Source organism: Coffea eugenioides, chromosome 7 (genome assembly GCF_003713205.1).
Source record: "Coffea eugenioides isolate CCC68of chromosome 7, Ceug_1.0, whole genome shotgun sequence".
Lineage (NCBI taxonomy): Eukaryota > Viridiplantae > Streptophyta > Magnoliopsida > Gentianales > Rubiaceae > Coffea > Coffea eugenioides.
Window position 1 is genome coordinate 7301984 of NC_040041.1, and position 25812 is coordinate 7327795.

The 25812-nt window shown below is 35.7% G+C and overlaps 3 protein-coding genes across 3 annotated transcripts; 2 read left to right on the forward strand and 1 right to left on the reverse strand.

Annotated features, from left to right (window-relative positions):
• The first annotated feature begins 1855 nt into the window (after positions 1-1855).
• On the forward strand, positions 1856-4844 carry LOC113778617 (ras-related protein Rab11D). The gene is made up of 2 exons (XM_027324076.1): positions 1856-2237; positions 4160-4844. Exons 1-2 carry the CDS (start codon positions 2005-2007, stop codon positions 4605-4607), a joined length of 681 nt encoding a protein of 226 aa, XP_027179877.1. The 5' UTR covers positions 1856-2004; the 3' UTR covers positions 4608-4844.
• A 402-nt stretch (positions 4845-5246) lies between these two features.
• Positions 5247-14886, reverse strand: LOC113778616 (tRNA (cytosine(34)-C(5))-methyltransferase-like). Its single transcript, XM_027324075.1, has 15 exons — positions 14561-14886; positions 14320-14408; positions 12649-12715; positions 12412-12527; positions 12039-12105; positions 11851-11899; positions 11541-11626; positions 11084-11349; positions 10931-10986; positions 10038-10123; positions 9117-9209; positions 7286-7619; positions 6311-6867; positions 5793-6027; positions 5247-5709 (listed from the first exon to the last, which is right to left on the reverse strand). The coding sequence occupies exons 1-15, from the start codon at positions 14774-14776 to the stop codon at positions 5468-5470; spliced, it is 2559 nt and encodes an 852-aa protein (XP_027179876.1). The 5' UTR covers positions 14777-14886; the 3' UTR covers positions 5247-5467.
• Positions 14887-23057: 8171 nt separating this feature from the next.
• Positions 23058-25403, forward strand: LOC113778545 (peroxidase 17). Its single transcript, XM_027323984.1, has 3 exons — positions 23058-23409; positions 23618-23809; positions 24498-25403. Exons 1-3 carry the CDS (start codon positions 23107-23109, stop codon positions 25089-25091), a joined length of 1089 nt encoding a protein of 362 aa, XP_027179785.1. The 5' UTR covers positions 23058-23106; the 3' UTR covers positions 25092-25403.
• Positions 25404-25812: the final 409 nt, after the last annotated feature.

The following is a 25812-nucleotide window of genomic DNA, read 5'->3' on the forward strand; positions in this document are numbered from 1 at the left end:
CTTGTGTTTGGATTGTATTTTTCATGATTTTCCATGAAAAAATTACTGTAGCGATTTGATATATATGAGGGAAAAATGTGATAGGGAAATATGTTCACGGAAAACAAGACCATTTTTCGGCGGAAAGTAGCAATCCAAACAAGGCCTAGGTTAACCCATTTTCAGATTAGATGCGTGCATCGTTGTACTCTAAACTTTTTAAAGAAGAGAAGCAGGAGAGGGTCAGTGTGATTGGGATCTGGTACAATTCGGTCCTATTATTATTATTATTATTTTACATTATTTGACATATAATTACGTTATATTATTGTATTCAGGATAAAAATGATATATATAAATAAAATATTTAACATATATTCAATACAATGTTATAATATATTTATACATAAAAAATTTAAACAAATACAATGACAAAAAAGAATTACACGAAACACAATTGTACTGAGTTCTTATCCTGTCGACACGATGCTCTCTCTTAACACACCCACCATGCAAGTAACGATTCATAAAAGGAAACTGATTTCGCATATTCTATGGGTTGCTATCTATCTTAATTGTCAATTCCAGATCATTGATTTGAACTACTAATCTAGTGAGCTGTCAATTCCCACTCATGAGGACAAGGAACAATTCTAACTCACTCCCCTCTCCTGGCCATTGAACTAAAACCAGTGGTTCAATGATAATAGTAGAATCACAGATTTTGCTTCTCATGATCTTTTAAGCTAAAAATTAGCTAGAAAAGGCGAGGGTTTGTCTGGGTCGATAAGAGGCAATAAAGTGCTGTTGGTTGGGAATTAGCCCAAAAAATGCTTGAAAATCTTCACCTTGGGGTGCATGAGCAATAATAAATTAGTGAGACAGCCTGCCCGAGATAATAGCACCAAAAAGACATCCTTTCACCCTTTTCCATAAAACTGCTAATTAATTTTTAATTGTTGGTACTCTTTGGATCATCGATCAACTCAACAAAGATTGACCCTAGGAGGTCGGTGAAATGGAAAAAATTGACTGATTATTTTAATTCACTTTTGATACTGCTTTTTTTATATTGTTCAATCAGATAGAAAACAATTATCCTTCATTCTTTTTATGTTGCATGTTAAAAGAACAAAAAAAAAAAAAATACTTTAGTTCAGTTTAATTTTATCAAATGAGATCATTAAACTCTATATATTGGTTATTTGTGATTTACTAAATTTACCCATTAAGCACATTATCTATTGTATATTAAAACAAAGAAAGTTTAAGGATTTTTCTAACAAACTTTTACATTTCATACATATTATCAATTATTACTTTCTCTTGTATTTATATATTTTTTCTAATTAATTCCCTTACATTTATACATTTTTTTTAATTAATATTATATTTCTAAAAATATAACATCTGAAATATAGCATCCGTCAAACAGATTGAAAGTTTAATTTCTTGTTGCAAGTAAAGTGTTTAAAAGACATCTTTAACAAAAAAAAAGTTGACTCGAAGTATAATTAAGTAATCAATTTTTATCTCTAATGTTATTGGAAAATAATCAAGCGGTGAACCCGTGAAAAAAACTTCTGAGTTCCCAAATGGTGAACTAAATTAGCAACATTAAAACTGATAACTTTTAAATGATGAGATGGAATAGTAACATTGCAAAAAATTTCATATGTAGCAAAACTTAAACTGAGATAAGGTCATCCTCACATATGATTTAATTAATGTATGAATTAATTATTCGATTTAGAGTTTTGTGGTCCATTAATCATCATTCGCTATTTTTAACTTTTTTTGGTGGAGTAAATTAATGATATCAATCATTAAACATAACAATTACTCCTACAGCACAATACTACAAAAGACCCGAGATCTACGCCTCCTCTGTATCCTACTGTCTCATTTCACCCCATTTCCTCTCCCTATCCCACCACAGTGTTATCTCTGTCTTCACTCAGTACACTTTGCTTTACTCTTCTGCACAAACCCACAAAAACCCACCTTTTCTTTTAGCCTTTTCTGATGGCGAGTGGGGGTGGATATGGGGATGCAAACCAGAAAGTGGACTATGTCTTCAAAGTAGTCTTGATAGGGGATTCAGCCGTGGGGAAGTCTCAAATTCTGGCTCGGTTTGCAAGAAATGAGTTCAGCTTGGATTCTAAAGCCACCATTGGAGTCGAGTTCCAAACTCGAACTCTTGTCATTCAGCATAAGTCCGTTAAAGCCCAGATCTGGGACACTGCTGGCCAAGAACGGTATGGATTTGATGAACCTGTTAATCTGTTTTTCCCGTCAAGTTTGGATTTTTATTTGTGGGTTTCTTCTATTTAGATGTTTTGGTATGGTCTTGCATGTTTGGTTACTTTTATCAATGTTAAATCTTTTGTTAGAATTTTAAGCTCGTAGTAGTTTTGTTATCTTTGGTTGTCTTGTCGGTTGTGATAAAATTTTGGTGTTTACATTGAATAGTAGAAGTTAAGTTGGGATTTTGATTTGCATGTGCATGATTGGTTGTGAGTGTGATCTCTCTGTTGCTGACACATGCAAACACACTGAAAGAAAAGAAACAAAGAAATCTTGATTTGGAGATCATACTTAGTGACAATTATCGAAAAATGAAATGAAATAATCTGTGTATTTGGGTATATTTTGATGCTCATTTGTTTACGATATGAAAGCATTTGTGATGCTGTCCACTGAATACAGATGATCTTGGATGCTTTTTTTTGCGAGGCTATGAGCTTATATAGTTGCCAGATTCATAATCCAAGATGGAAGTTATCAAGGATAAGGTCGCATTTTATTTATTTTATACTTTTAGCATTTTTATGCTGGAGGGTGTTTTGGTAATTTTTTCATTTCATGGAAATTCCTGGTTTTGTATCTTATTTTTAGCTAGTAATTGTTATTGGCTAAGATCATTTCGTGTAAGGGGTCTGCTTATGAGATAGTAGTTTAGGTAACTTAGATTTGGTTTGGTAGGCAAGTTTTATGTTTTTCATTGGTTAATAACTCTCCTAGTACGGGTAGGTTTAGTTTTTTTTTTTTTTTATTCATTTATATTTTATTGGCGCCACTTTCACAAAGTATCTTGCATATCAAAAGCAAGCTTCCATTGTTGCTCATTTCTTGGGAAATTTATGTCGGCCTTCTAGGATTTCTCCTTTTGCTTCAATACCAAAACATCCTTTTTTTTGTAACTTTTTGGTCTAACTCGCTCTAGAGATTTCCCATTCTAGATCAATTTGATTTTGAGTCTAAATATTCTTATTGCTTGTAAGCATGAGTACTACATTTTTTTCCAGCTAATGCATGAGTGCTCATGTTCTACTATAACATTATTTAGTTCTTCTTATTAGAGTAATTATTCTCATATCCTCTCCAGACCTTTATCAATTTTAGTTGAGCTGGTTCTGGAAGTGAAATAAATTAGATGCATTCCTAATGTAAGTGAATAAATTTCCAATCTAATAGTGGGTTCCTTGTAGAGGTATTCAAATGGGTGGCACTTTGGGTTTTAGCGGATTTAATTGAAAGATAAAGTAAGAGCAACTTAAATCTGTTTTGAATGATCCACCCCTACTGACATGTGGCCACAAGTTTTTCTGGGTGAACTCATTGCCAGATATGGGAAAATACATTATTCGACCAGGAATATATATGCGTTACAAAAACAATAGTTAAATGCACCATATTTTATGCATTGTAACGTTAAACCGCTAGGTGGCTGGGATGGCTGTTGACGCAAGTTAATAGGAATCAAATGTATTGAAACATATTTCTGGAAAAACGACACATCAATGTCTCTATGGCCAAGAGATGGTGCTCTAATTTACTTATTATGACAACTCTTGATTTGTTCTAGAACATGAGATTAGGATGGGAATGCATGGAAGCATGAACCACTATCATGCAAGAGACTTGAAACAAGGTAAGAAAGTTGATTGCTCAAACTCTTTTGGAACTAATAAAAGCTCAAGTTGGTGTGGGCATGGTTTTTAGAAGATTATTAGTAACTAGATACATCAACTAATGGGCATGTTTTACTTGAACAAATCTGTTCAAAGACCAATTTTGAATGATGCTAAAGGTTCAGCTCTTTCTGTAGGGCTAGTTTATGTAATCTTTTGTGCCTTTAGTGAGAGTGAAATTTTGCGGCTGCTGGTTTCGTGAACAGATACAGAGCTGTCACAAGTGCATACTACAGGGGAGCTGTTGGTGCGATGTTGGTGTATGACATAACAAAACGCCAAACTTTTGATCACATACCTCGATGGCTGGAAGAATTGCGTGCTCATGCTGACAAGAACATTGTCGTTATCTTAATTGGAAACAAAACTGATCTGGAAGACCAGCGAGCAGTACCAACTGAGGATGCCAAGGAATTTGCAGAGAAGGAAGGATTATTCTTTTTGGAGACCTCTGCATTAAATGCAACAAATGTGGAGACAGCATTCTTGACAGTTTTGACAGAGATTTTCAATATTGTTAGTAGGAAGACCCTCGCTGCAGGTGAAGATCAAGGTAATGGCAACCCTGCATCTTTAGCAGGCAAAAAAATACTTGTTCCTGGCCCTGCACAAGTAATCCCAGAGAAGAATAGGATGTGCTGTGCATCTTCGTAATATCGACGGTTTTGATTTGCCCTGTCCATTTTAGTGATTTTGGAAATATCTGTTGCATTGTGATTGTAAATCTTTCTTTTTTATAGCTTGCCTTGCATAAAGAAAATGATTAAAGAGTTTTGAGAAGATCAGATTATTGACGCTATGTTCGAGGTCATATTTGAGTACTGGCACACTCTTTTTTCTTTTCCTTTGTCATTGCTATACATATTGGTTCGTTAATTTATCTTTAGAAGAAGTTTCTGTTTCTTGGACATAAATTACAGGTCCTCTGTGTGCAAGTGGGGAATATTTGGAGTATCATGATTTTTCAGCTTGTGATGGTACTTCAGGATTTGTGACTCGGAAGTCCTTAATTACTGATGAGGACAGGCCTAAATCATTTCATTGAGCTTTAAATGTTGAGAAGTGGAGATTCACCTGATGGAAATGTGTTTTTTTCCCCTTGATGTTTCCTGCTAGTTCGAAAACACTGTTTAGTAACCAAGCTTGGATAGCCAGGGTTCTCGGGTGCTCAAGGACAATATTCATGCGGGGTGAAATGGTAATGGTTGTGGGCTGCGGCCGGGATCAAATCACAGATTTGAAGAAAATACAGGGCTTTTCACATAATAACTGAAAGGACTGGATTAATTCTTGGAAGCCAAAGGGATGATTCAAATTAGTGATTGAAGCTCGATCACAAAAATCAATTATCTCTAGTTGCTAGAAGATAGGTTCGATAAATTTATATATCCATGGCTGAGAACGTAATAATGCAAGGGATAAACAATGTATACTGAAGCGCCTAGCAGGCTAATTTGACAACCATTCGATATAGATAATTGCCATCAAAATTGTTGTTAGACATCATCATATTTTCAGTTTTCTTCCTTAATTTCAGCATCCTTCATCTCCACTACTGCTTCAGCTGCCTGTACAGAAGATGGCTTGTTTTCTTCGGATGAGGCCAAGTCTGTCTCCAAGTGCATTGGCATTCTCTCCAAGAGTTCCTGGCAGTCGATTGCTGTTACCATAACAGATATGCTATTCCTGCCCCTCCAGCACCCAATAGCAGTGCTAGATGCATCCACTTGGTAAGTATCTGGTGCCTTCTGATTATCTGCAAGAATGCAGGAAAAGTTAAGAGAGTAGAAGTAGACCGCATAAAATATTTTGGGATATCACAAGGATTATTGCACAAACCTTTTATCAAAACCAAAATGCAACAGCCCAACGACAAGTTGGATGCCTGGCTTCTAAATTCGGCATCAGTGAAATCAGCAAACTTGATGCTTTTATACTGCAGAAGATGTTTAAAGTCTACTGTAGACGCGTATAGAATCTGTTTCGTTACATGTGGAAGCAGCAGTGGTAACCCTTCAGATGATATACGGAATGAACATGCTGAGGCTGTGCCTTCTTTTGATGTTTGCCGTTCCTGAGGTAAAAGCAAAGACAACTATGAGATACAATGTAGCTAAGGAAACATTCAGAGAAATATAGCCTTGTATGGTAGAATAAATGGCATTCTTTTCTTTTTCTTGGTTTTTAGAGGAAAGTTGGGGTTGCTAGGTGTTTCAGTTTCTTTATGAGAACAGTGATCTTCCCCTCCTTTTAGGTATAAAGTTCTTTCTCAAGTTCTTTGTCACCTCAAACGAAGTGTTAAACATGATTAGGAAAATAACTTCACAGGAAGCTAAAGCAAATTGGAGACAACTTACAAACATCTTCACCCCAACTGAAGCTATCTTCAGTTGCTGACCGGCTAGAAGATTTAATTCAAGAACTTCCTTCACTGAATTTGACACATAATAAATTCTCTTCACGTGGCTTGTGTCACTATTCCTAGTAACAAGATGACCATTAAAAGGAAAGGATTCCTTGATGCCATAAAATTCCTTTATCTTGGACACGATACTGTCATCCCTGTAAAATATAACAGGGTCAACCCCTATCCACTTGCCCTGAACTTGTAACTTCCTTTTTCCTCCAACTACTTCAGGACCAGATTTATTTCCCTTAGAAGGTTGGATGTCCCCTGCTTCATTTTCTTCAGATGGAATACTAGGATCAGCATCCAAGACAGCTTCAGCCATTTCATCAGTATGTGAACTGACAGATACTGTTTCAGGAACTTGGGCATCTGCTTCAGAAACTGGCCCATCTGTAATTTCAATAAAATCTGTATCTTCTTTCACCTCACACGTGGCATTTTGAGCTTGTACATTCTTACTGGAACTCAACTTCCCGGTAGACCTGAGGGATTTCTTCTGAACAGCTGTGGAAGAATGAAAGTATGTTCTCAAGGAAGTGATGCATGAAACAATCAAATATTACTAGATCTCTGATGAAATTATGCATCTGCAGCTTAACAAATGCAATACGATTTACGATATCCCTCATAGACCCCTCAGACTGCCAAAAGAACACTATTTACTGAACGTTTTAGCCCCATAGACCCCTCAGACCGCCAATCAATGAGAGACTCGTCACGTTCAAAATACTTGTCACTACAATAAGTACAACCAAGTCAACATCAACCCATATTTACCACAATTTTGACAAATATATGCAACTGAGGACATCTGGTGACAACTAATCCTGAACTGGCAAGTCAATATCTGGTTGGTCATACTGGGTCTTAAATTCCCGACTGGTCAATACTGATTGATCAAGGCTATCATGTTAAGTGTTACCTGGCAAAGCAGAAATCTTATGAAGCACAGCAATGAAAAAGGCTCCTGTGTTTTCATCATGAGGTGCTATCCTCATGCAATGCTCTAAAGGCAGAGTTGATTCCTCCACATCCGAAAGGTTAGTATTTGCAACAGAATCATCCTCCAACTCAATCCCATCTTCAGAGTTTCCGTTACTGATCTTAGTGCACAACTCCTCGGTGGATATGGCACAATCATTGTCAGAAATGTCCTCAAAGGTTCTGCCAGTAGGGAACATGCTAGGAACAACTGCAGCTTTGCGGTTTTCTGGGACATCTCTGTAAGAATTCAACCACAACCCTTTATCTCGAACCTGCATATGCAGATAGAAGAACATTATTAGTCAAATATTTCTCAAACGGTTGACCAAAAACAAAAAAAGATCATAATAATCCAAAAAAGAAGGCATATGGATATTTATGTAAAGAGAGATGAAGTCAGACATGTATCAAGAGTTTTTTCCCTACTAGTTGACATATATATACGTACATGCTATAGAAGTAGCAAATACTTTTGAAAAAGGGGTCTCCACAAAATCACGAAGCAAAAATGAGTGCATCTTTCCACTTTACATTTTCTGCAACATTACAGCGTGTTTTTCACCAAATATCGAATTAAAGTGGGTGACTGGAGAAAATTTTCTCCAATTACTAAATGCCAACATGTGATGGATAAATATTGCCTCAGCAGCCATAATGTGACATTTCTCGTAGTATGTTTGATTACCAAAAGCTTGAAGTCTAAATCACAGGGTTGTTTGCCTTGGCTCCAAAAAAAATTTGTTTTTGCTTCGGGATTCGTTTTAATACTTCTCTGTACAAGGGTGCATTGGTTGGCCTCAAGTCAGTTTATTTTAAAAACTTACCACTAAACATACATACATAGACCAAAGGAAAAAAATACTAGTGTAAAAACCACAAGACAGAATTTAAAGGAACAATGGATAGAGCACCACATAAAATGTTGATAGATCAAAAATCAACACTGCTAATAGCATAAATGGTGGATAACTTCATAAATTTAGTGGAAAAACAAAAGCTAAATTGGACAAGGTATGCTCATGGAATCAGAAGGCGGGACAAAGTACACTAGACATTCAGAAAAATTTCTGATTTCACTTCTGTTTTTACATGTCAAAGCAACATTTTTTAGTTAACTAATCCAGAACTTGATGAAATTATTGTTCTTACGTCAAGTGTATGAGGAAAGAACCATCCATACTTTTAAGTAATTTTCCAGACAGGAAATACTGTTATATGAAAGCATCATCTAAACATTCTTTCTACAATTTTTATCCCTTAGTGCACCAGCAGGTTTTCAAGGGGAGGAACAAGATTATTAATCAACTTTTGCTAAGCAGGACTACCAGCAAGCTAAATCTCATATTGACCTCAAAACTGAATATAAACAATCCACTCTCATGACAAACAGCCACCATATTCAGCAAAAGCTACCTGGGAAAGTGATAAAAGATCTCCCCTCTTTATAGAAAACAAGTGGACAAAGCCTAGCACCCTTACATTGAACACCATAATCAGAATAAGTATCAAATCAAAAAGCTGTTTGTCAGGCTAGTTTAGGAATATAACAGGATTGGGTTATTAGTTAACATGATTATTACCCGTGGAGTAAGTTCTTCTGCTATACCCTTACAAGAGACTAATAGAATTGAAACATAATCGCCCTCTCTCCGAAGTAGCCATTTAATGCCATTAAGTGACATTATGCATACTTAAGCAAATATGAGTGAATATGGTAATTGACAGACAAAACAATAACAAAAGAGACATCAGTACCACAGAGCACAAACCTTCCATTTCTTCAAACCTGGCCTGCGAACAAGCTGTGGTAGCTCACTTGAGACATCAACAAGCTCAACTGACCCTTTACATCTCCGCAAAATCTAAGAAAAACGCAAATGAAAAAGAACAATGAATCCAGCAACAATTGTTATTTTTTTCAGCTTTACAAGTAATGACAGTGTTACAATGGAAAAATATGCACGATAATTAACAGGATCAACGGTTTGGAGCCATGAGATAATATACAACACCAGATGCAAAACCAAAGAATAGTACCACATCAGAAATGACACTCATATTGAAGAGAAGAAATAGCAGAACTAGTGGTATTGGAGCAGATAACATCCTAACTCGAATTGTACCAAATATAACCCTTACATCACAAATAAAGACAAAAAGTCTCCATATCACAGAGAGAGAGAGAGAGAGAGAGAGAGAGAGAGAGAGAGATCAGATAACTATGCAGTCAGTTGTTCCAATCAACCAAAGGGGGAGCTAATGAAGTCTCTCTCACTCTCTCTCAAACACACATACAAAGATAGAAATTACATATATGCACCAAGAAAGATGGATATGGACCTTGGATGTGCATCTATCATGAAAGAGAGACCCTAACAATGCTGCTTAAAAATAACTATATAATACTTTCACTAGAACATTTTCAGCAGTACTAATAATCACCTTGATCTTTATGTATGAGTACATTTAGATTCCGTATTCTTAGTATAATTAAATGGTTATCACGAAAATACAAATGTGTAAAGGGAATTACTATTTCAACTTTTCACATAATTGTGTAACAAAGTCCAAAAGTCAATAGGTGAATGCCACCTTTTCTTGTTAAATAAAAACTAATGCAATTAGCATGCGATGATTACTTACTATTTCTAGATTGCAGGCCTGAATTCTATCATAAATAAATTAAATACCTCAGCCACCACAGCTTCATTTTCAATTGGATTCATTGAGCATGTTGAGTAAACCATCCTTCCACCAACTTTAAGCAAAGACAAACCTACAGTAACCACAAAAATTTAAAGGAGGAGCAAAATAGAATGAACATCAATAAGGCAATATCTCTATTTGTCATCATCTGCATCATGGGAATGTTCAACTGGAAACTGGATCTCTCTTCATATGAAAGAACAAAAATTGTTTCTCTTCTTTATCTAAAAAGGAAATTGCTGCTCATTGCAACACTTGAAGTTGAATAGGAAGCCCAACATGAGCTGCAGTAGTCTGTGAACGTCAAGTCTCAATGAGTATTTAGACATTTTAATTATAATTGAACTCAAGAACAATCAAAGCCCAACCATGGAACATTTTTGTTATTTGTTCTAGTCTTCTACACAAGCTCTAAATGCTGAGGACAGATCTATTTATTCATCTCTATTTGGTCCTCCCAGCACAAATAAGATGAAATTAGTGTATAAAGCAGGAGAAACATCAAATAGACGATACTAGAAACAAACTAATTTCTCATCAACAACATGCTTGCCTACAATCAAGGATTAAATTCCAGCCCTCTAAACTGAACTTCTCCTATTCTGTAGATACATGATTAAAGAAACCAGCTTGACTTATCAACTTCCAGAAGTATTTAGTCATAAAAGCTATGTAAATTCATAATTCTAGTGTTAAATTTGATTCTCCTGAGATGCAGATGCAAAAAGCTTTGTCTTCTTTCCCAGACCATCTAGTTATTTATATTGGACTTATATTAGTCATAAAGGTAAGAGTATGGATTTGCCTTAATATTGTCCACTATGAAATATTTTACAGTATTGAGATTATTCATTCATAAAATCAATAGACAAGGCACCTCGCATTGCTATCAGAATCTGTAAGCCATGAAGACCATTGCCCATTCCTGGATTCCTAAAGCACAAGGTAATGGAGAAAAGAAAAGCATGTGATTATACAATTCAAGACAAGTAACATGATAAGGACTAAAGTACTTAGTAAGAGTAGTCACCATTTCCTCCATATGTCAGGAGCCTTGCGCAGGGTACCATCACCACTACAAGGAACATCACACAAGACACGATCAAATAGAAGTTGACTAATATCTGGTTTCTTCACAATTCCACACTCAGAAGCATTCTGACAACTTCTATTATGATGGCAGCTTGGAAAGTGTTGAGCTTCATGAGTTGTGACTATCAAGTTGGCAGTGGACATTCTCTTGGTTTGGTGAATAAGAAGATTGCACCTTTGGATGTCAACATCATTTGCAACCACCTAGAATAATAGAAAAAAAACCAAAAACCAAAATGATAACTGATCACTGAAACCAGCAAATTTAAGTCATGCAATGACAAGAGGAAGGAGCATGAAAAGAATATGAAGGAAGGATAAGATATGAACTCTCTGCTTCTATTCTGTATCCAAATTTACAGGCAAACAAGATAGCTACAACAAGAAAATAATACCAGTCCATTAGGTAAAGATCCAGGACTTGTTAACTGATGTATCATCTCAAGTAACTGAAATGTTTTCGACCCTGGAGCTGCACACACTACAAAAGCAAAAACATGTTAATCAGAATTACCAAGAAATATTAACTTCACAAAATGCAGCATTGATTGCTAATATATTCAATAATCAAGAGCTCAAGGGCTACTTCTTGCCATTAAAGACATAAAATAAAATGATATTTCAGTTAGTACATGAATGAAATTTACTTGCACATTGAACAGTGAAACTATATTAATAGCCATGAATTGGTAAAAGGAAGCTTACTATCAAGAACAAAATGGTGTGGACATACATCCAGAAACAGCGGAGGCACCTAAATCAAAATCAAATATATCAAAGTATGAGCTTCAACAAAATGAGGCAACATAACATTCTATTTGACTTAAAGCAGATTAACTAAAATAGAGTATCCCAGAGTCCATCACTCATGGTCAATGTGAAGGTTGACCCACCATGCTTACAGCCTCTTGTCTTGTAATATTTCCAATTTCATTCTCTAGCTTTAAGAAACTGTGGAACCTGCAAATTTTTAGCATAATCATGAAAATGTCAGTGATAATAATTAAAGTTTTACACAAGAAGCTACCTCTAGAAATTATGATTTCTTAAGCATTGACATAAAGGTTTACTCCTGTAAGAGAGTGTGTGTGTGTGTGTGTGTGTGTGTGTGTGTAGATAGATAGATAAATGGATAGAAAGATATATACATATATAACACATTTGGAAATGTTTAGCATAAAGTTTGCTTATTATCTCCCTTACTTTACATGTGCAATTATGACTTGATATATGAAACCAAAAAAACATGGTAAACATGTCAGTTACCTTTCAAGAGTTTGGTTCTTACGCAGTTGCTTGCGAGAAAAATTTGAATGCCAAGCAAGATTATCAGGATACCAAGGCAATGGTCTAATTGCCTCCATCTCACTCCCATCAGTGCCCTGAAACAAATTTAGAAAAGGAGGGAATAAAAGCTGATATCAGGATCTTGTAATAGCTGCATCAATATATCAGCTTATCATCTGATTGAAATTCATGCCAGTTTATAATTATGTGATTGACCTCCGCCAGAAGAGACTTCATAAAGTCATTCTCCAACTGTGACCGGATATCGTTATAGAATGGACTACTGCAATAGTCAAAGAAGCAAAGAAGAATGATTCAAGTTAGTAAATACCAAAAGATAAAACAAAGAAATTCACTCATACTCCAATAGCGACCAATTAGGTTTCATCGTGACCACCAAAGTTTCTGTTAATAACCATTTCAGTTCAGATCCTTTAAATGCATTCTTCAAAATTTCTGACTAGTTAAAATAGTTGCACAGATGACTGTGTTGAGGAAAAAACCAAAAGAGACGATGTGGAGAAGTGAATAAAACTAGCTATATTCGCATGCTACCTGAATTACGCTAAATCAAGCTGTATAAATCATACATGAGGATATCCTAGTTCAGTCTCATCCATTCACCTCAACACAGCCAAGGTCAAACTCTAGCTTATTGCTTCCTAGCTTTGTTTCCTTAGACTTGCAAAGAGAATTTATCTAAGCATGCACCAAAAGCGCTTTATTTAACAACAAAGTTTGTTACAACAAGTAAAAAGAAACAGAAATTCCCAGGCACAAATAGTGGGCAGATAGCAAACCTATCCAATGCACAAAATGACACATATTAATTAGTGTAACAGTACGTTGGCAGAGCCAGGTACTTGATTGATGGAACCCATGAATAATGGGAGAGGATTATATCATTTCCTTTTTTATTTTTATCATTGTACACTGTACATCTATTGATGCTATTTTTGGTCTGAGCCCAACAAAACAGGTAAAATAGACTAGATATGGACTTCTCTACATGCTTGTCATCACTAAAAAGTTGACAAAGGGAAGCAAACAAAGAAACACATTTTTGTGGGCAGCAAAGAAAGATACGCATTACAAAAAGATCAAGAAATGACTAGGATCTTGAATCAACCATAGGAAATCAAACTTAAGGAACATTGGACATATAATCAAGCTTGAGTACGTTAAAGAACTACTCTCTCTTATTACCACTTCAGTCAATTTTAAAACCCAATTTCTAACCCTTGCCTTCCCCTGTAAAATTAGGATGACATATTTACTTGTCTATTCATAGTGTATGAACTTTTTCTACTCTATTGAGCAATTTTCAACAATTTGGTTATGGCCCAGTGAAATCACTCAGTTAAAGGATTAATGCAGACAAGATGGTTGCAAAAGCTACACACAGAGGCTTTTCATCCTTAATGAACTTTTGTTCAACATAATGGAGAAGTTTAGTAGTTGATACAAGTATTTTAATAAGTCTTTGCATATAGTAACATCTCTTGATTCCAGCAAGGCCTACTCTGGTTATAATGAACAAGGATTGTGATCACATCATCCTCACCCAAGTTATCAACCATATCAGAATCGTGCAACAACGTCTTGTATTCAATCCTAAAACAACCCAGCTGATACCAACACTCAATCCCTAAAACCTTTAACTAAAGATAGAAAAACTAACCTTATTATCCACCCAAAAGAAAAAGCAAAATCAAATCACCATAAGAACAACGAGCCAACAAATACAAAAAAGCCAAGAAAACATGATAGAAAAACATCAAAAAACTTTGAAAAAGAAACAAACTTTACCAACTAGAGTCTAGACAGACAGTACAACAAAAACAAGAAGAATATGAATAAGCCAAAAAATAAAATAAAACCATATACCTGGAATTAATCCTGAATGCAGCAGGCAATGCTGTCCTCAAACATTCCATGAAAGCATCCCATTCCTCTGCCGCCACTACTCCTTGCTCCTAATTTCCAATCAACCCAAAGACATTACTCACAAAAATTTTCCCAAGACATGGTTTTTAGCAAAGTATTGTCAAAAAGGGACAAGCCCAATCGAGAAAACACAAACATAAAGCTATAAATGCTAGACTGAAATTTGGACTTTTTCAATTACCTTATAATATTCATCAAAGGAGGGATTTTGGGTGGTTAAGGGTTCCCAAGGGGGGTTAGTGGGATTATTGCTATTCTCATCAGGGTTATTGTTTTTGTTATCTTGGTTATCTTCTTGTTGTTCAGAATCAGATTTGTTGCGTTTCCAAACATTCTCTCTGCCCTGTTTAAAGTGTCTTCTTTGAGTTCGACTAGACCTGTTTCTTCCACCACCCATTTGTTGCTGCAATTCCTCTTCCTCCTCCTCTTTACTGGCCGTAGCAGCTGTTGAAGAGTGAAAACTCAGATGAAGGAAAAGAAGCAGAGGTACTTCCCCAAAGAAAAGTAAAGAAGTGGGAAAGAAGGAGAAAGAGAAAGAAGGGAAAGGGAGTTGCGGTTTGTTTGAGGAAGGAATGTTGGGCAAAAGTGAATGGGCTTGGACTACTGAATTTCAATATTTGTTTAATGGAGGCCCAGATGTTAATGGTTTACATAAGCTGGCCCATTGCGTAACTTCTAAGTCCACGTTTAATTCTCAACCCATGACTTTCAAGCTTTTGGAAATTTATATCACAATCAAGAATTAAAAAGATTATAATCATGTACAAGATTACTTGAAAAATGTTTTCATCTATGACTCCGTTTGGGTTAGCTGTTTTTTTGGGTGTTTTTGAAATATTTTATTGTAATAATGTATATGAAAACTTTTTACTGCAGATGTTTTTTCGTGATGTTTTTGGAGGTTTTTGGAAGATATTTTGAAGTATTTTTAAAATTTAAAATTTTTTTTTGGTATTTTAAAAAATTTCCATCACTACCCACCACCCCTTCCCTTCCTCCTCCCTCTCTTTCTTCCTCCATTTCTTTCCTCCTTCATTTTCTTCCTCCCCCCATGCCTCCCCCTTCTCCTCATTTTTTCCACCATGCCTCACCTCGCATCTTCCCCACTGGCCAAATTGAGGCCTCTGGTCGAGGCTAGATTTGGGGGGGGGGGGGAAGGGAAGCCGTTGGGTATGGCTAGAAAGGGAAGGGGAACGGAATGGGATGAGGGGAGGAGGAAGATGAAGGGATAGAAAAAATGAGGAGGAATAGGGAGAGAGAGAGAGAAAAAAGAGGAGAAAGAGGGGATGGTGGCGGTAGTGGGTAGGGATGGTGGTGGTAAGTGGTAGTGATAGATAAAAGAAGAGAATGATGTAGATTTTATTTTTTATTTTTTATTTTTTATATATTTGGAGTTGTTTTTGATATATTGTATAGATATGGTGTTTTTAAAGTTATTTTTGTTTGTGTATTATTGTAACATTGTGTATGAAAAACTTGTTTTTTTTTAAATGAGGAATTCAAATAGAGCCTACATTTAACAAAATTGAACTAATTGTACGTAATTTACAAACTTATAGGATGTAAATATACGACAATAGTGTTATACATTTCTCCCCATGAGCATGTTTTAACATAATGTGGTTAGACAGTTAACAGACCAAATCGGGTTACGCTTTATATGTCGTATCTAGATTATGAGCCCAAATTTATTTTAAAAAAATGAAAGCCAAAATTTGAATTTCATTCCAATAGGTTACACTATCTATTTTGTTGATCGCCAAAGCATAATACACTGTAATCAAACCTCAATGGTCGAACCATGTACCTCTACTCCTTACCTCCTTCCTCTCCCAAAATTTTTGTATTTTTTCTATGATTCTTAGAATTAATAAAATACATTAATAAAATATCTCAATTGATAGTTAATATTGGGTAGTATATTGGAATTTCATTCAACTAATTTTCAAAATGACACACAATGATAGGGATTCAAAACACTTAAGATCCAAGAATTTTTGAAATACTTGTTTTTCATATATAAATCTATAATAACACACTCAAAAAACAATTTCAAAAGCACACACAATCTTAAATAGGAAGAGGGAAAAGAAAAGGGAAGGGAAGGGAGGGGGAAGGGAGAAGGGAGGGGAAGGGAGGAAGAGGAAGGAGGAAGAAGAAGAGGGAGAGAGAAGGGGAAGGGATCGGTGACAGTGGTTCGTGCTGGTATTGGATAGTAGTGATGTTATTTTCTATTTTTAAAAAAATGCTCTAAAAATTATAAATTCTAAAAGCACTTCGAAATACATTTCAAAAACAGTCTAAAAAACACTTAACAATTTACAATAAAGTTTTTCACGTGCACCATTTCAGTAAAATTTTTGAAATACATTCTAAAAACACATAAGTTGGATAGATTTACGGAAGGTCCAAAGCAGACAACCGGAGACAACGTCCAAAGCTGTAATCTGGGGCAAGGACAAGTGATTCAAGAATCAACACTCGTGACTTGTTGGGCACTATGACTGACAGTCAGTGACAATTTTGAGGGGAAGGAGAAGGGAAACGGAGTGGGGTTGTTGAGGAAGGAATGTTGGGCAAAACTGAATGCGCTTTGACTACTGAATTTCAATATTTGCTTAATGGAGGCCCAGATGCTAATGGTTGACATAATCTGGCCCATTGCATCACTTCTAAGTCCACATTTAATTCGCAACCCATGACTTTCAAGCTTTTGGAAATTTATATCACAATCAGGAATTAAAAAGATTATAATCCTGTATGAGATAACTCGAAAAATGTTTTCATCTACAGCTTTGTTTGGATTAGATGTTTTTTGAGATATTTTTGAAATATTATACTATAACAGTGTATATGAAAACTTTTTATTGTAAATGTTTTTCGTGATATTTTTGGAGATGTTTTTGGGATATATTTTTTGAAGTATTTTTAAAGTTTTAAAATTTTTTTGGTATTTTAAAAAAATTTCCATTACCACCCACCACCCCTTCCCTTCTCCTCCCTCTCTTTCTTCCCATTTTCTTACTCCATTTTTTTCCTCCCCTTCTTCCTTCCCTTTCTCCTAGCTTTTCTTGTCATGCCTCACCCCTCCTCTTTCTCACTCGCCAGATCGAGGCCTCTGGTTATGACATTGCAGCCAGATCATAGGCTCTAGTCAAGACCAGATTTGGGGGGAAGGGGAAGCGGTAGGGTGTGGGGACAAAGGGGAGGGGAATGGGAAGGGAGGAAGGGAGGAGGAAGAAGGAGGGAGAGAGAGGGAGAGAGAGGGAGAGAAAAGAGGAGAAAGAGGGAATGGTGGCGGTGGTGGGTAGAGGTGGTGGTAGTAGTGATAGATGGAAAAAGAAAATGATATATTTTATTTTTTATTTTTTTTTTATATATTTGGAGTTGTTTTTGATATATTGTATGAATGTGATATTTTTGGAATTATTTTTGTTTATACACTATTGTAACATTATATATGAAAAACTTATTTTTTTAAAAACGAGGAATTCAAATAGAAACATTTAACAAAATTGAACTAGTTGTACATAATTTACAAACTTATAGGATGTAAATATACGACAATAGTATTATCCATTTCTCCCCATAAGCATATTTTAACATAATGTAGTTGGACAGTTAACAGACCAAATCGGGTTACTCTTTATATGTCGTATTTAGATCATGAGCCCAAATTTATTTTTAAAAAAATGAAAGCCAAAATTTGAATTTCATTCCAATAAGTTACGCTATCTATTTGCTGTTGCATCTGCCAGCGCAAAAGCATTAATACACTATAATCAAACCTCAATGGTGGGATCATGTACCTTTTTTTTTTTTTTTTTTTTTTTTTTTGGTCTACGGAGGGTATCCGGGCCATCGGGTATCCGGATCATTACCTTTGTTCTTACCCTTTTTCATTGATTTTTTTTTTTTGTATTTTTTCTATGATTCTTAGAATCAATAAAATACATTAATAAAATATCTCGATTGATAGTTAATATTGGGTAGTATATTGGAATTTCATACAACTAAGTTTCAAAATGACACACAATGAAAGAGATTCAAAATACTTTGGATCCAAGAGTTTTTGAAATACTTGTTTTTCATATATAAATCTACAATAACACACTCAAAAAAAAGTTTCAAAAGCACACACAATCTCAAATAGGAAAAGGGAGAAGGAAAGGGAAGGGACGGAGGGGATGGGAGGAAGAGAAAGGAGGAAGAAGGAGAAGGAACTGGTGTCGATGGTTTGTGGTAGTGGTGAATGGTGGTGGTGTTATTTTTTATTTTTTAAAAATACTCTAAAAATTATAAATTCCAAAAGCACCTTGAAATACATTTCAAAAACAACTCCAAAAACATTTTCATGGTAAAATTTTCAAAATACATTCTAAAAACACATAAGTTGGATAGATTTACGGAAGGTCCAAAGCGGACAACCAGAAACAAGAAGTCCAAAGCTGAAATCTGGGACAAGTGATTCAACAATCAACACTTGTTGGGCACCATGACTGACAATTGGTGTCAATTTTTTGCCAGCCATTATAATGAACTTTTCCAAACGATATCCGTGCAGGGGTTTGAATTGAAGGACACCAGCAAAAGACGGACTTTTTCAACCATTCTCTGAATCTCAGCACACTTTCTGCGTATATTTGTATTCATTACCTTTCTTACTTCAAAATTTATTTTCACAACTAATATTTAGAATCCCACTTGGACTTGTGTCTATGTAAATCTTATCCTTAAAGAAAGAATGAAGATTTGTCAGTATCCAATTCTCATCTGGAGAATGAAAGTGCCATATGCCCTGTCAAGTATAGAAAAGAAAACTCTAGTTTTTGCACTTGAGACGGGCATCTCCTTTTTGGCTGGAACGGGAGAAGTCAGAAGAGTTTACAAGTTCTTCTTTTTTTTTTTCAATAAATTTATTCTAAAATTAATTTTATATACGTTGATAGAACAATGTATCTGCTAACAGGTATAAATACATAGAACTCAGTCGTAATTTAAATTCTTGCATGTGTGGTATATATACATATTCGCTAGTATATTTAAGATTAATTCTCGTTCTTACGTGTTAGATTCAAAATACTTGTGTGGTTTAATCATTTAAAGAATCGCACTATCAGATACTTTCACTGACATTGATTCCAGTTGACTGAACTGATTTCATTAAAAAAGTTTACGTCAAACTTTGAAGTTTGGATTAATTGTTGGCCTGCCAAATTTTACAAAGTGTTGTTAGTGACATTCCCAAAAGTTCACTCGCTGGTCCAGTGGACGGAAAGCAAGAACTGTAGCAATTTCTGTCATCCAACCTCAACCTATCAATTTTGCAGTCAGAATCAAAACTAGTCTACAATAATGCTCCTTCTGGATAAGATTTGTGCACATGGTTTTTACCTTTCCAATTTACTTCTGCAACTATGCCCAAGTCAAATTTCTAATACATCAGCTACATGACTGACAAGTATGATTCCATATTTGAAGGATAAGGTTGATCGCTTATTCAACAGCAATCAGACTTTCGGTTATAGTGGGATAGTGCTGCTGGCTCTAACTTTTCCAACATTCAACCATGAGCAAGCAACTGAGCGTCAATGAGCTGAGCTGCTATTCTTTTGCTCATTTGAATTCCAGAAGCATAAAGATAAGGAAGAACAAAAGAAGAGACTCGTGTCAATCAGGTCATGCATGCCAAAGATTTCAACATGAAACATTCTTTCACAAAGTTAAGCTCTTCCATCTTTTCTCGAACAAATTGCATCTTATCAAAGAAGCATTGCTTTGCAATGAGTCTGCTGTTTGAAGTAATGCAAGTTCGATCAGTATATTTTGTTATGAAAAGACAAAAAAAAAAAAAAAACCCATTTCCGTAGCTTTCATAAAAGGTTGAGTTTTGGTGAAGTTTCTTTTGCTGTTATTAAAAAAAATTAGCATGCTGCTTAATTTGTTTAAACAAGTAGCAAGTGGTGGTCACATTCTGCAGCCTAAAAATGGCTGCAGTTTTGTTAAATTTCTATTTCAGAGGCAATGTATCTGCTGATAAGTTTCAACATATATGGTAAGATTCCTCTGCCATCGAATTACGTTCCTTGATGGTTTGCTAGACTGAAATTCTACACAGGAAATGCAGGCTCCCAAGTCCTGAGGGGACCTCTGCACAAAACCTGGCAAGGAGGAGGTCCCAATGTGGACCAATGCACATAATTTCCATAGACTCTAGGATTCAAGAATAATTGCCAAGGCCGTTCATATTCTTACTAAAATTTGAGATCTTTCGCCCACAGATGCCTTACACTTGTCTTTCTTTAGCATTGTAGATAACGTTTATGAGAATCTATAAGATGTTGTTGCACCTTTTCAATCAAAGGTCAAAAATAAGTCGGGTAAATGGAAAAGAGAATGGGAAATGCCAAGGTGCAGTTTCCTTTCTAGGCAATCATGATTAGCATAGGGATTAAACTAAGGTATCAAGCATCACCTGCATTAAAGCCATGGTTATCCAAAAGTAATCAAATATGCATGATCTCTCAAGACACTTGTCTCTTTCTTTTGAGCAAACAAATCTTTAGTCGACTTTGAAGATCACAGCATTGACAAAAAAAAAAAAAAAAAAAAAATTCCTGGTGATACTTTAGTTTCACAAAAATGGCCCACATAGTCAGTAATCAGTAATAATTTTCGGAATTAATCTTATATATGTATTATTACCATTAGATACATGATACATGTGCAAAATTTAAATTTAAAATTCAAAATTTGCTGATGTATCATCTGTCCAATCGCGATAGTGTATAGACTGACATTATATATAAAATTTACTGTAATTTTTTTTTATAAAAAATATTTTATTGCTAAGATTGCTGGAAATTGTCTAGCGGCAAATGATTGACAAAAGTTAGAGGAGAATTTCAAAGGAATTCAACATTGTCACAGATTTAGCATAACCCTTTGAACCCAATTTTGCATCAATAGAATTATGATATGATGAAGTTGTTCTAATATCATCAATCAAAGGTCTAGTAGCAGAAAGGACACCCTCAATAGAGCGCAAACTTTGAATGATTGCCAGTGCATCACCTGCAAGAATAAATTGGGAGATGAACATGTAACTAGAAATAATTGGTCGTAGCCAAATGGATTAGGCAAAATTTTGATTGTAGAACAAAATTTCCAATCGCTTAGCACCAGAATAAATTGAATAAGAAATATCTTTGCGATCAGTCTTAAGACCTCTTTATGGTCAACTTAGATGATAGCGTTTGAATTAATCCAGCGAGGTTCAAAGCTAAGCCAGCGAATCCAGATTGGTTCAAGGAACAAAAACAATAATTAAGCCCAATTTGAAGAATTTGGCAGTTTATGTTTCTTAGATTAATGATTTGCTCAGCCAAAAAAAAAAAAAGGAGAAAAAAGGAAAAAAAGAAAGAAAGAATCTTGTGCCATCTAATAAATGTTTTAGACTCATTAATTTAAATAAATAAAAAGGTTCTGTCTGTACATATAACAAACTTTTAAGATGTCCTCCTACGTTAGCTGTTGTTATTTATCATCATTCAGACTATAAACTTGACTTATAGGTGATTTAGAAAATTTTTTTTGGGATAAAACACCAAATATTTCTATTTAAATTTGTTCATTCTTTTTTTTTTTTTTTAATTTATAAAACATCATAATTTTATTGAAATCAACCCTAATGACAAAAATCATATCATCAAACGTACAAAGATACATAGAATTTTTTTCATTCTCCAAAAGGTGATTCTTAACGGTGCAATTAATGTTAATAAGTTTTCTACAAAAATTATTCTTCTTTAAACATTTGATGATTTTCCAAAAAAAAAAAAGCTGTCTATCATCTGAAAACTCCAATTTTACATAAGAAAAAGAGCTCTAATCCATCTAATCACAAGTTCATATATGATTTTTTTTTTTTAAGGCTTGGACGCCATTCTATGCCATGGAGAACAATTGAAACTTTCCTAATTGTAACTTACAAAACGGGTATTTTTTTTCCGGCAACGATAACAATTGTATAACATATTCTATCCTAATCTACAGGGGAGGGAGAGTCTAAGGAGACTTGTATGTTAGGGGCTAGTAGGTGTGTAAATCTGATTAGACCAGGAGGGTATTATAACATCACCTTTGAATTTCTTTTGCTGCAGGTGGGTTAACTCTCTCCTTAGTGGCCACTGAACTTGAATTTTTTTTCTTTTGAGTTATTGGGCAGTTGCAAGAACGACCGCACAAGACAATTGATGGTCTAAATTTGTAGCATCTTACATGTCTAGATATCTTAAATTCATGTTACAGAAAATAAAAGATATACCTGAATTGAATCGCAAATTGCCTCCTGCAGTTGCACCTGCTACTCCCTTGTGGGCGGTAGCAGCCTGCCAGCCTTCCCTCCAAGTGGGTCCAGTTGGTTCAAAAATGAATTGGAAAGACAATAATATGACGACTGATTTACACCCAAGATCGCAGATAATCCATCTCCCCATCCACTCAAAAGCAAAAACAAAACTGTTTTTGACACAATTAAGAACCCACAAAATCTCATGAAAGAGCCAATTGGCCTGTTTTTGCCTCACAGCGTCATAACAAAACCCTATGACATGCTGACACCCATGCAACTATCCTTTTCTCCACTATGCCCCAAAAACCATACTATTGCCATTCATACAAGCAAAGAAATTCAACTTACAAAAGGCCCATAAAGTCCACCTACATATGTGTATAAATATCCGAAGAATCATGTCCAAGAAATCATCCAAAAACTCACTGACCAAAAAGCCGTTGCTGATAAAAATGTCCCTTAAATTTCTACTGCTACTCTTCTTCTTCCTCCTCCTCAACTTTGCCATGATTAGAAATGCTGCTGCCATGACAACTCTGCTAAGACCTGGATTCTATTCAGAAACGTGCCCGGATGCCGAATTTATTGTCCGGGATGTCATCAAGAAGTCCATGACTAGAGAAGCCCGAAACGCAGCCTCGGTCATGCGCTTGCAATTTCATGATTGTTTCGTAAACGTAATTAAGCATCACTTTCTATAGTAGTCCAGCTTTTGATAGATAGAACATCCAGCTTTGAATCTTCCCTACCCCTTTCCCCTGTCTCTGTAGTCCCCCTTCTAGGCAAATTTAATGTAGTTCTGTTTTTGAGTGGACTGAAGAAATCATTCTTGATTCATTTCTCGGAGCTGAATTGATTTTGAATGATCAATTGGTTGATTGACAGGGTTGTGATGCTTCTGTATTGCTGGATGACACGCCAAACATGCTTGGTGAGAAACTTGGATTGTCAAATATAAATTCACTGCGATCATTTGAAGTTCTTGATGAAGCCAAGGAGGCCCTGGAAATTGCTTGCCCTGGAGTTGTTTCTTGTGCTGATATTGTAGTCATGGCTGCTAGAGATGCTGTTGTTCTGGTAAGAATTGCCGTCTTGATCTTGCTCCTGTGAACTAAGCATCAGAAAATATCATACACTTGTCATTTGTCACATATTGCAGAGTTTTTAGCTTCGCCAGCCGCTCTGCCCCCACAAAGAAAAATGACCAACTCCTTTGTTCTTTCTTTCTTTCTTTCTTTTTATTCCAATTCAGAAACTTTTAAATTTTGACAGTACTTTTAGGACCCCATTTGATCCTAGTTCATGATAAAGACAAACGAAAGTTAAGGATGGCAAGGAAGAGCCAGTCCTTGATTAGATGTTTCCTTGTGCCATGTACTGTTGTGGTCCTTCATTCCTTCTAGTTGATTACACAACCATACAACGCAGAGTAGAGTAGGTAAAAGGTGAAAATTGATCTCGAAACCAGATATTTTAGATAATTATTGTGTATGAATATGATCCTTGATCTATGGTTAAATGTAACGCGAATTTGTGTTGGTTCTAACTAGTACAGGGATAAAGCATTCGGCCAAAGAAATGATTTTATATTTTATGCTAGTTCACGCCACTGCTGTGCTAAATTTGTTTCCCTGGTTAACGAAAGAGAAGTGGCTTGCAAAATTTTGCCTGCTGGAATCAAAGTTTACTTACCTTGTTTTTGTACCGATGTGTTATGTGCGAGAAAGTTTAGACAAACTAGTACATGATTTATATGTTGTGACAGAGTGGTGGACCAAACTGGGATGTAAAATTAGGCCGGCTAGACAGTTTAACAGCAAGCCAAAAAGATTCAGACGATATAATGCCAAGTCCCAGAGCAAATGCAAGCTATCTCATTGATCTCTTCAACAGATTTAATCTCTCAGTTAAAGATTTAGTTGCCCTTTCTGGGTCTCATTCCATTGGCAAAGGGAGATGCTTTTCTGTTATGTTTCGTCTATACAACCAATCTGGGACAGGCCGGCCAGACCCTGCCATTGAACCAAAATACAGAGAAAAGTTAGACAAGCTTTGTCCACTTGGTGGAGATGAAAATGCAACTGTAGATTTGGATGCAACACCTGAATTATTCGATAACCAGTATTTCAAGGACTTGGTCAATGGGAGAGGATTTCTGAACTCGGATGAAACGTTGTATACATTCCCCCAGACTAGAGGGTATGTGAAGCTGTTCAGTGCTAACCAAAACGAGTTCTTCAAGGCTTTTGTCCAAGGGATGATAAAAATGGGTGACTTGCAATCTGGCCGCCCTGGAGAGATACGAAAAAATTGCAGGGTTGTTAACAGGAGGGCTGTGGACATCTTACTAGAGTCTTGAAAAGGGGAGAAAAAAAAGAAGTGAACTTAGGCATTTATTGAATATCGTGTTTATGGTGCAGAAATTTGTTATAATCAGATTATTACTGTTGATCTTGCATTAATAGTAAATTTTGGAGGATCAAATGGGTTTTAAATGAGAATTTGAGTAATGTAACTCTAGCTAAGTTGGCCAATATTCTCTACTACCTCCTGGGAGCTCCTGAAGTCTGTACTTTTACCTGCTGTAAAACAAATTGCTACATAGTAAAGAATACTTGCTCTAAATATCCAGCTGGCCGGTTGAGGGCCCTAGCAATCTAAGATGAGTGAGGTCCAGGCTTTAACATTTTGCTTCATATATAGTAGATGTTGAATGACTAATTTTGTTACTGGTCTCATATGTCGTTTGGATTTTGTCGAACTCTGGTCTCAGTTGAATGACCAGAGCACCAGAAAACTGCAAGCCTGCAACTTGTGTCTGCTCTTTCTATTTTTCTGTTTGCATACTGCTCATTCATAGCAGAGACCAGTAGCATGCAACTATAGGTTTTTGTTGTGCCGATCATGGTTCTACTTACTGCAAAAGTAGGCTGTTTTCCTGGTATGCAAGGTCTTGTAACCGTTTAAAACTTGGAATGCATCTTGTCCATCAACAGCAGGATACGAATGCTGCAAAGATCTTGATTTAAATGCTATATGACCTCAGTACAAGTATGCAGCTTTAAAAAATTAACCTAAAT

Excerpts from the sequence above, each read along its gene's own strand:
- LOC113778617 (XM_027324076.1), top strand. The coding sequence starts at position 2,005 with ATGGCGAGTGGGGGTGGATATGGGGATGCAAACCAGAAAGTGGACTAT. Across the intron at positions 2,238-4,159 it reads GACACTGCTGGCCAAGAACG|ATACAGAGCTGTCACAAGTG; the intron begins GTATGGATTTGA and ends TTTCGTGAACAG.
- LOC113778616 (XM_027324075.1), bottom strand. The coding sequence starts at position 14,776 with ATGGGTGGTGGAAGAAACAGGTCTAGTCGAACTCAAAGAAGACACTTT. Across the intron at positions 14,409-14,560 it reads CCTTTGATGAATATTATAAG|GAGCAAGGAGTAGTGGCGGC; the intron begins GTAATTGAAAAA and ends ATTGGAAATTAG. Across the intron at positions 11,627-11,850 it reads ACACCATTTTGTTCTTGATA|TGTGTGCAGCTCCAGGGTCG; the intron begins GTAAGCTTCCTT and ends TTGCTTTTGTAG.
- LOC113778545 (XM_027323984.1), top strand. The coding sequence starts at position 23,107 with ATGTGTATAAATATCCGAAGAATCATGTCCAAGAAATCATCCAAAAAC. Across the intron at positions 23,410-23,617 it reads TTCATGATTGTTTCGTAAAC|GGTTGTGATGCTTCTGTATT; the intron begins GTAATTAAGCAT and ends GTTGATTGACAG. Across the intron at positions 23,810-24,497 it reads CTAGAGATGCTGTTGTTCTG|AGTGGTGGACCAAACTGGGA; the intron begins GTAAGAATTGCC and ends ATGTTGTGACAG.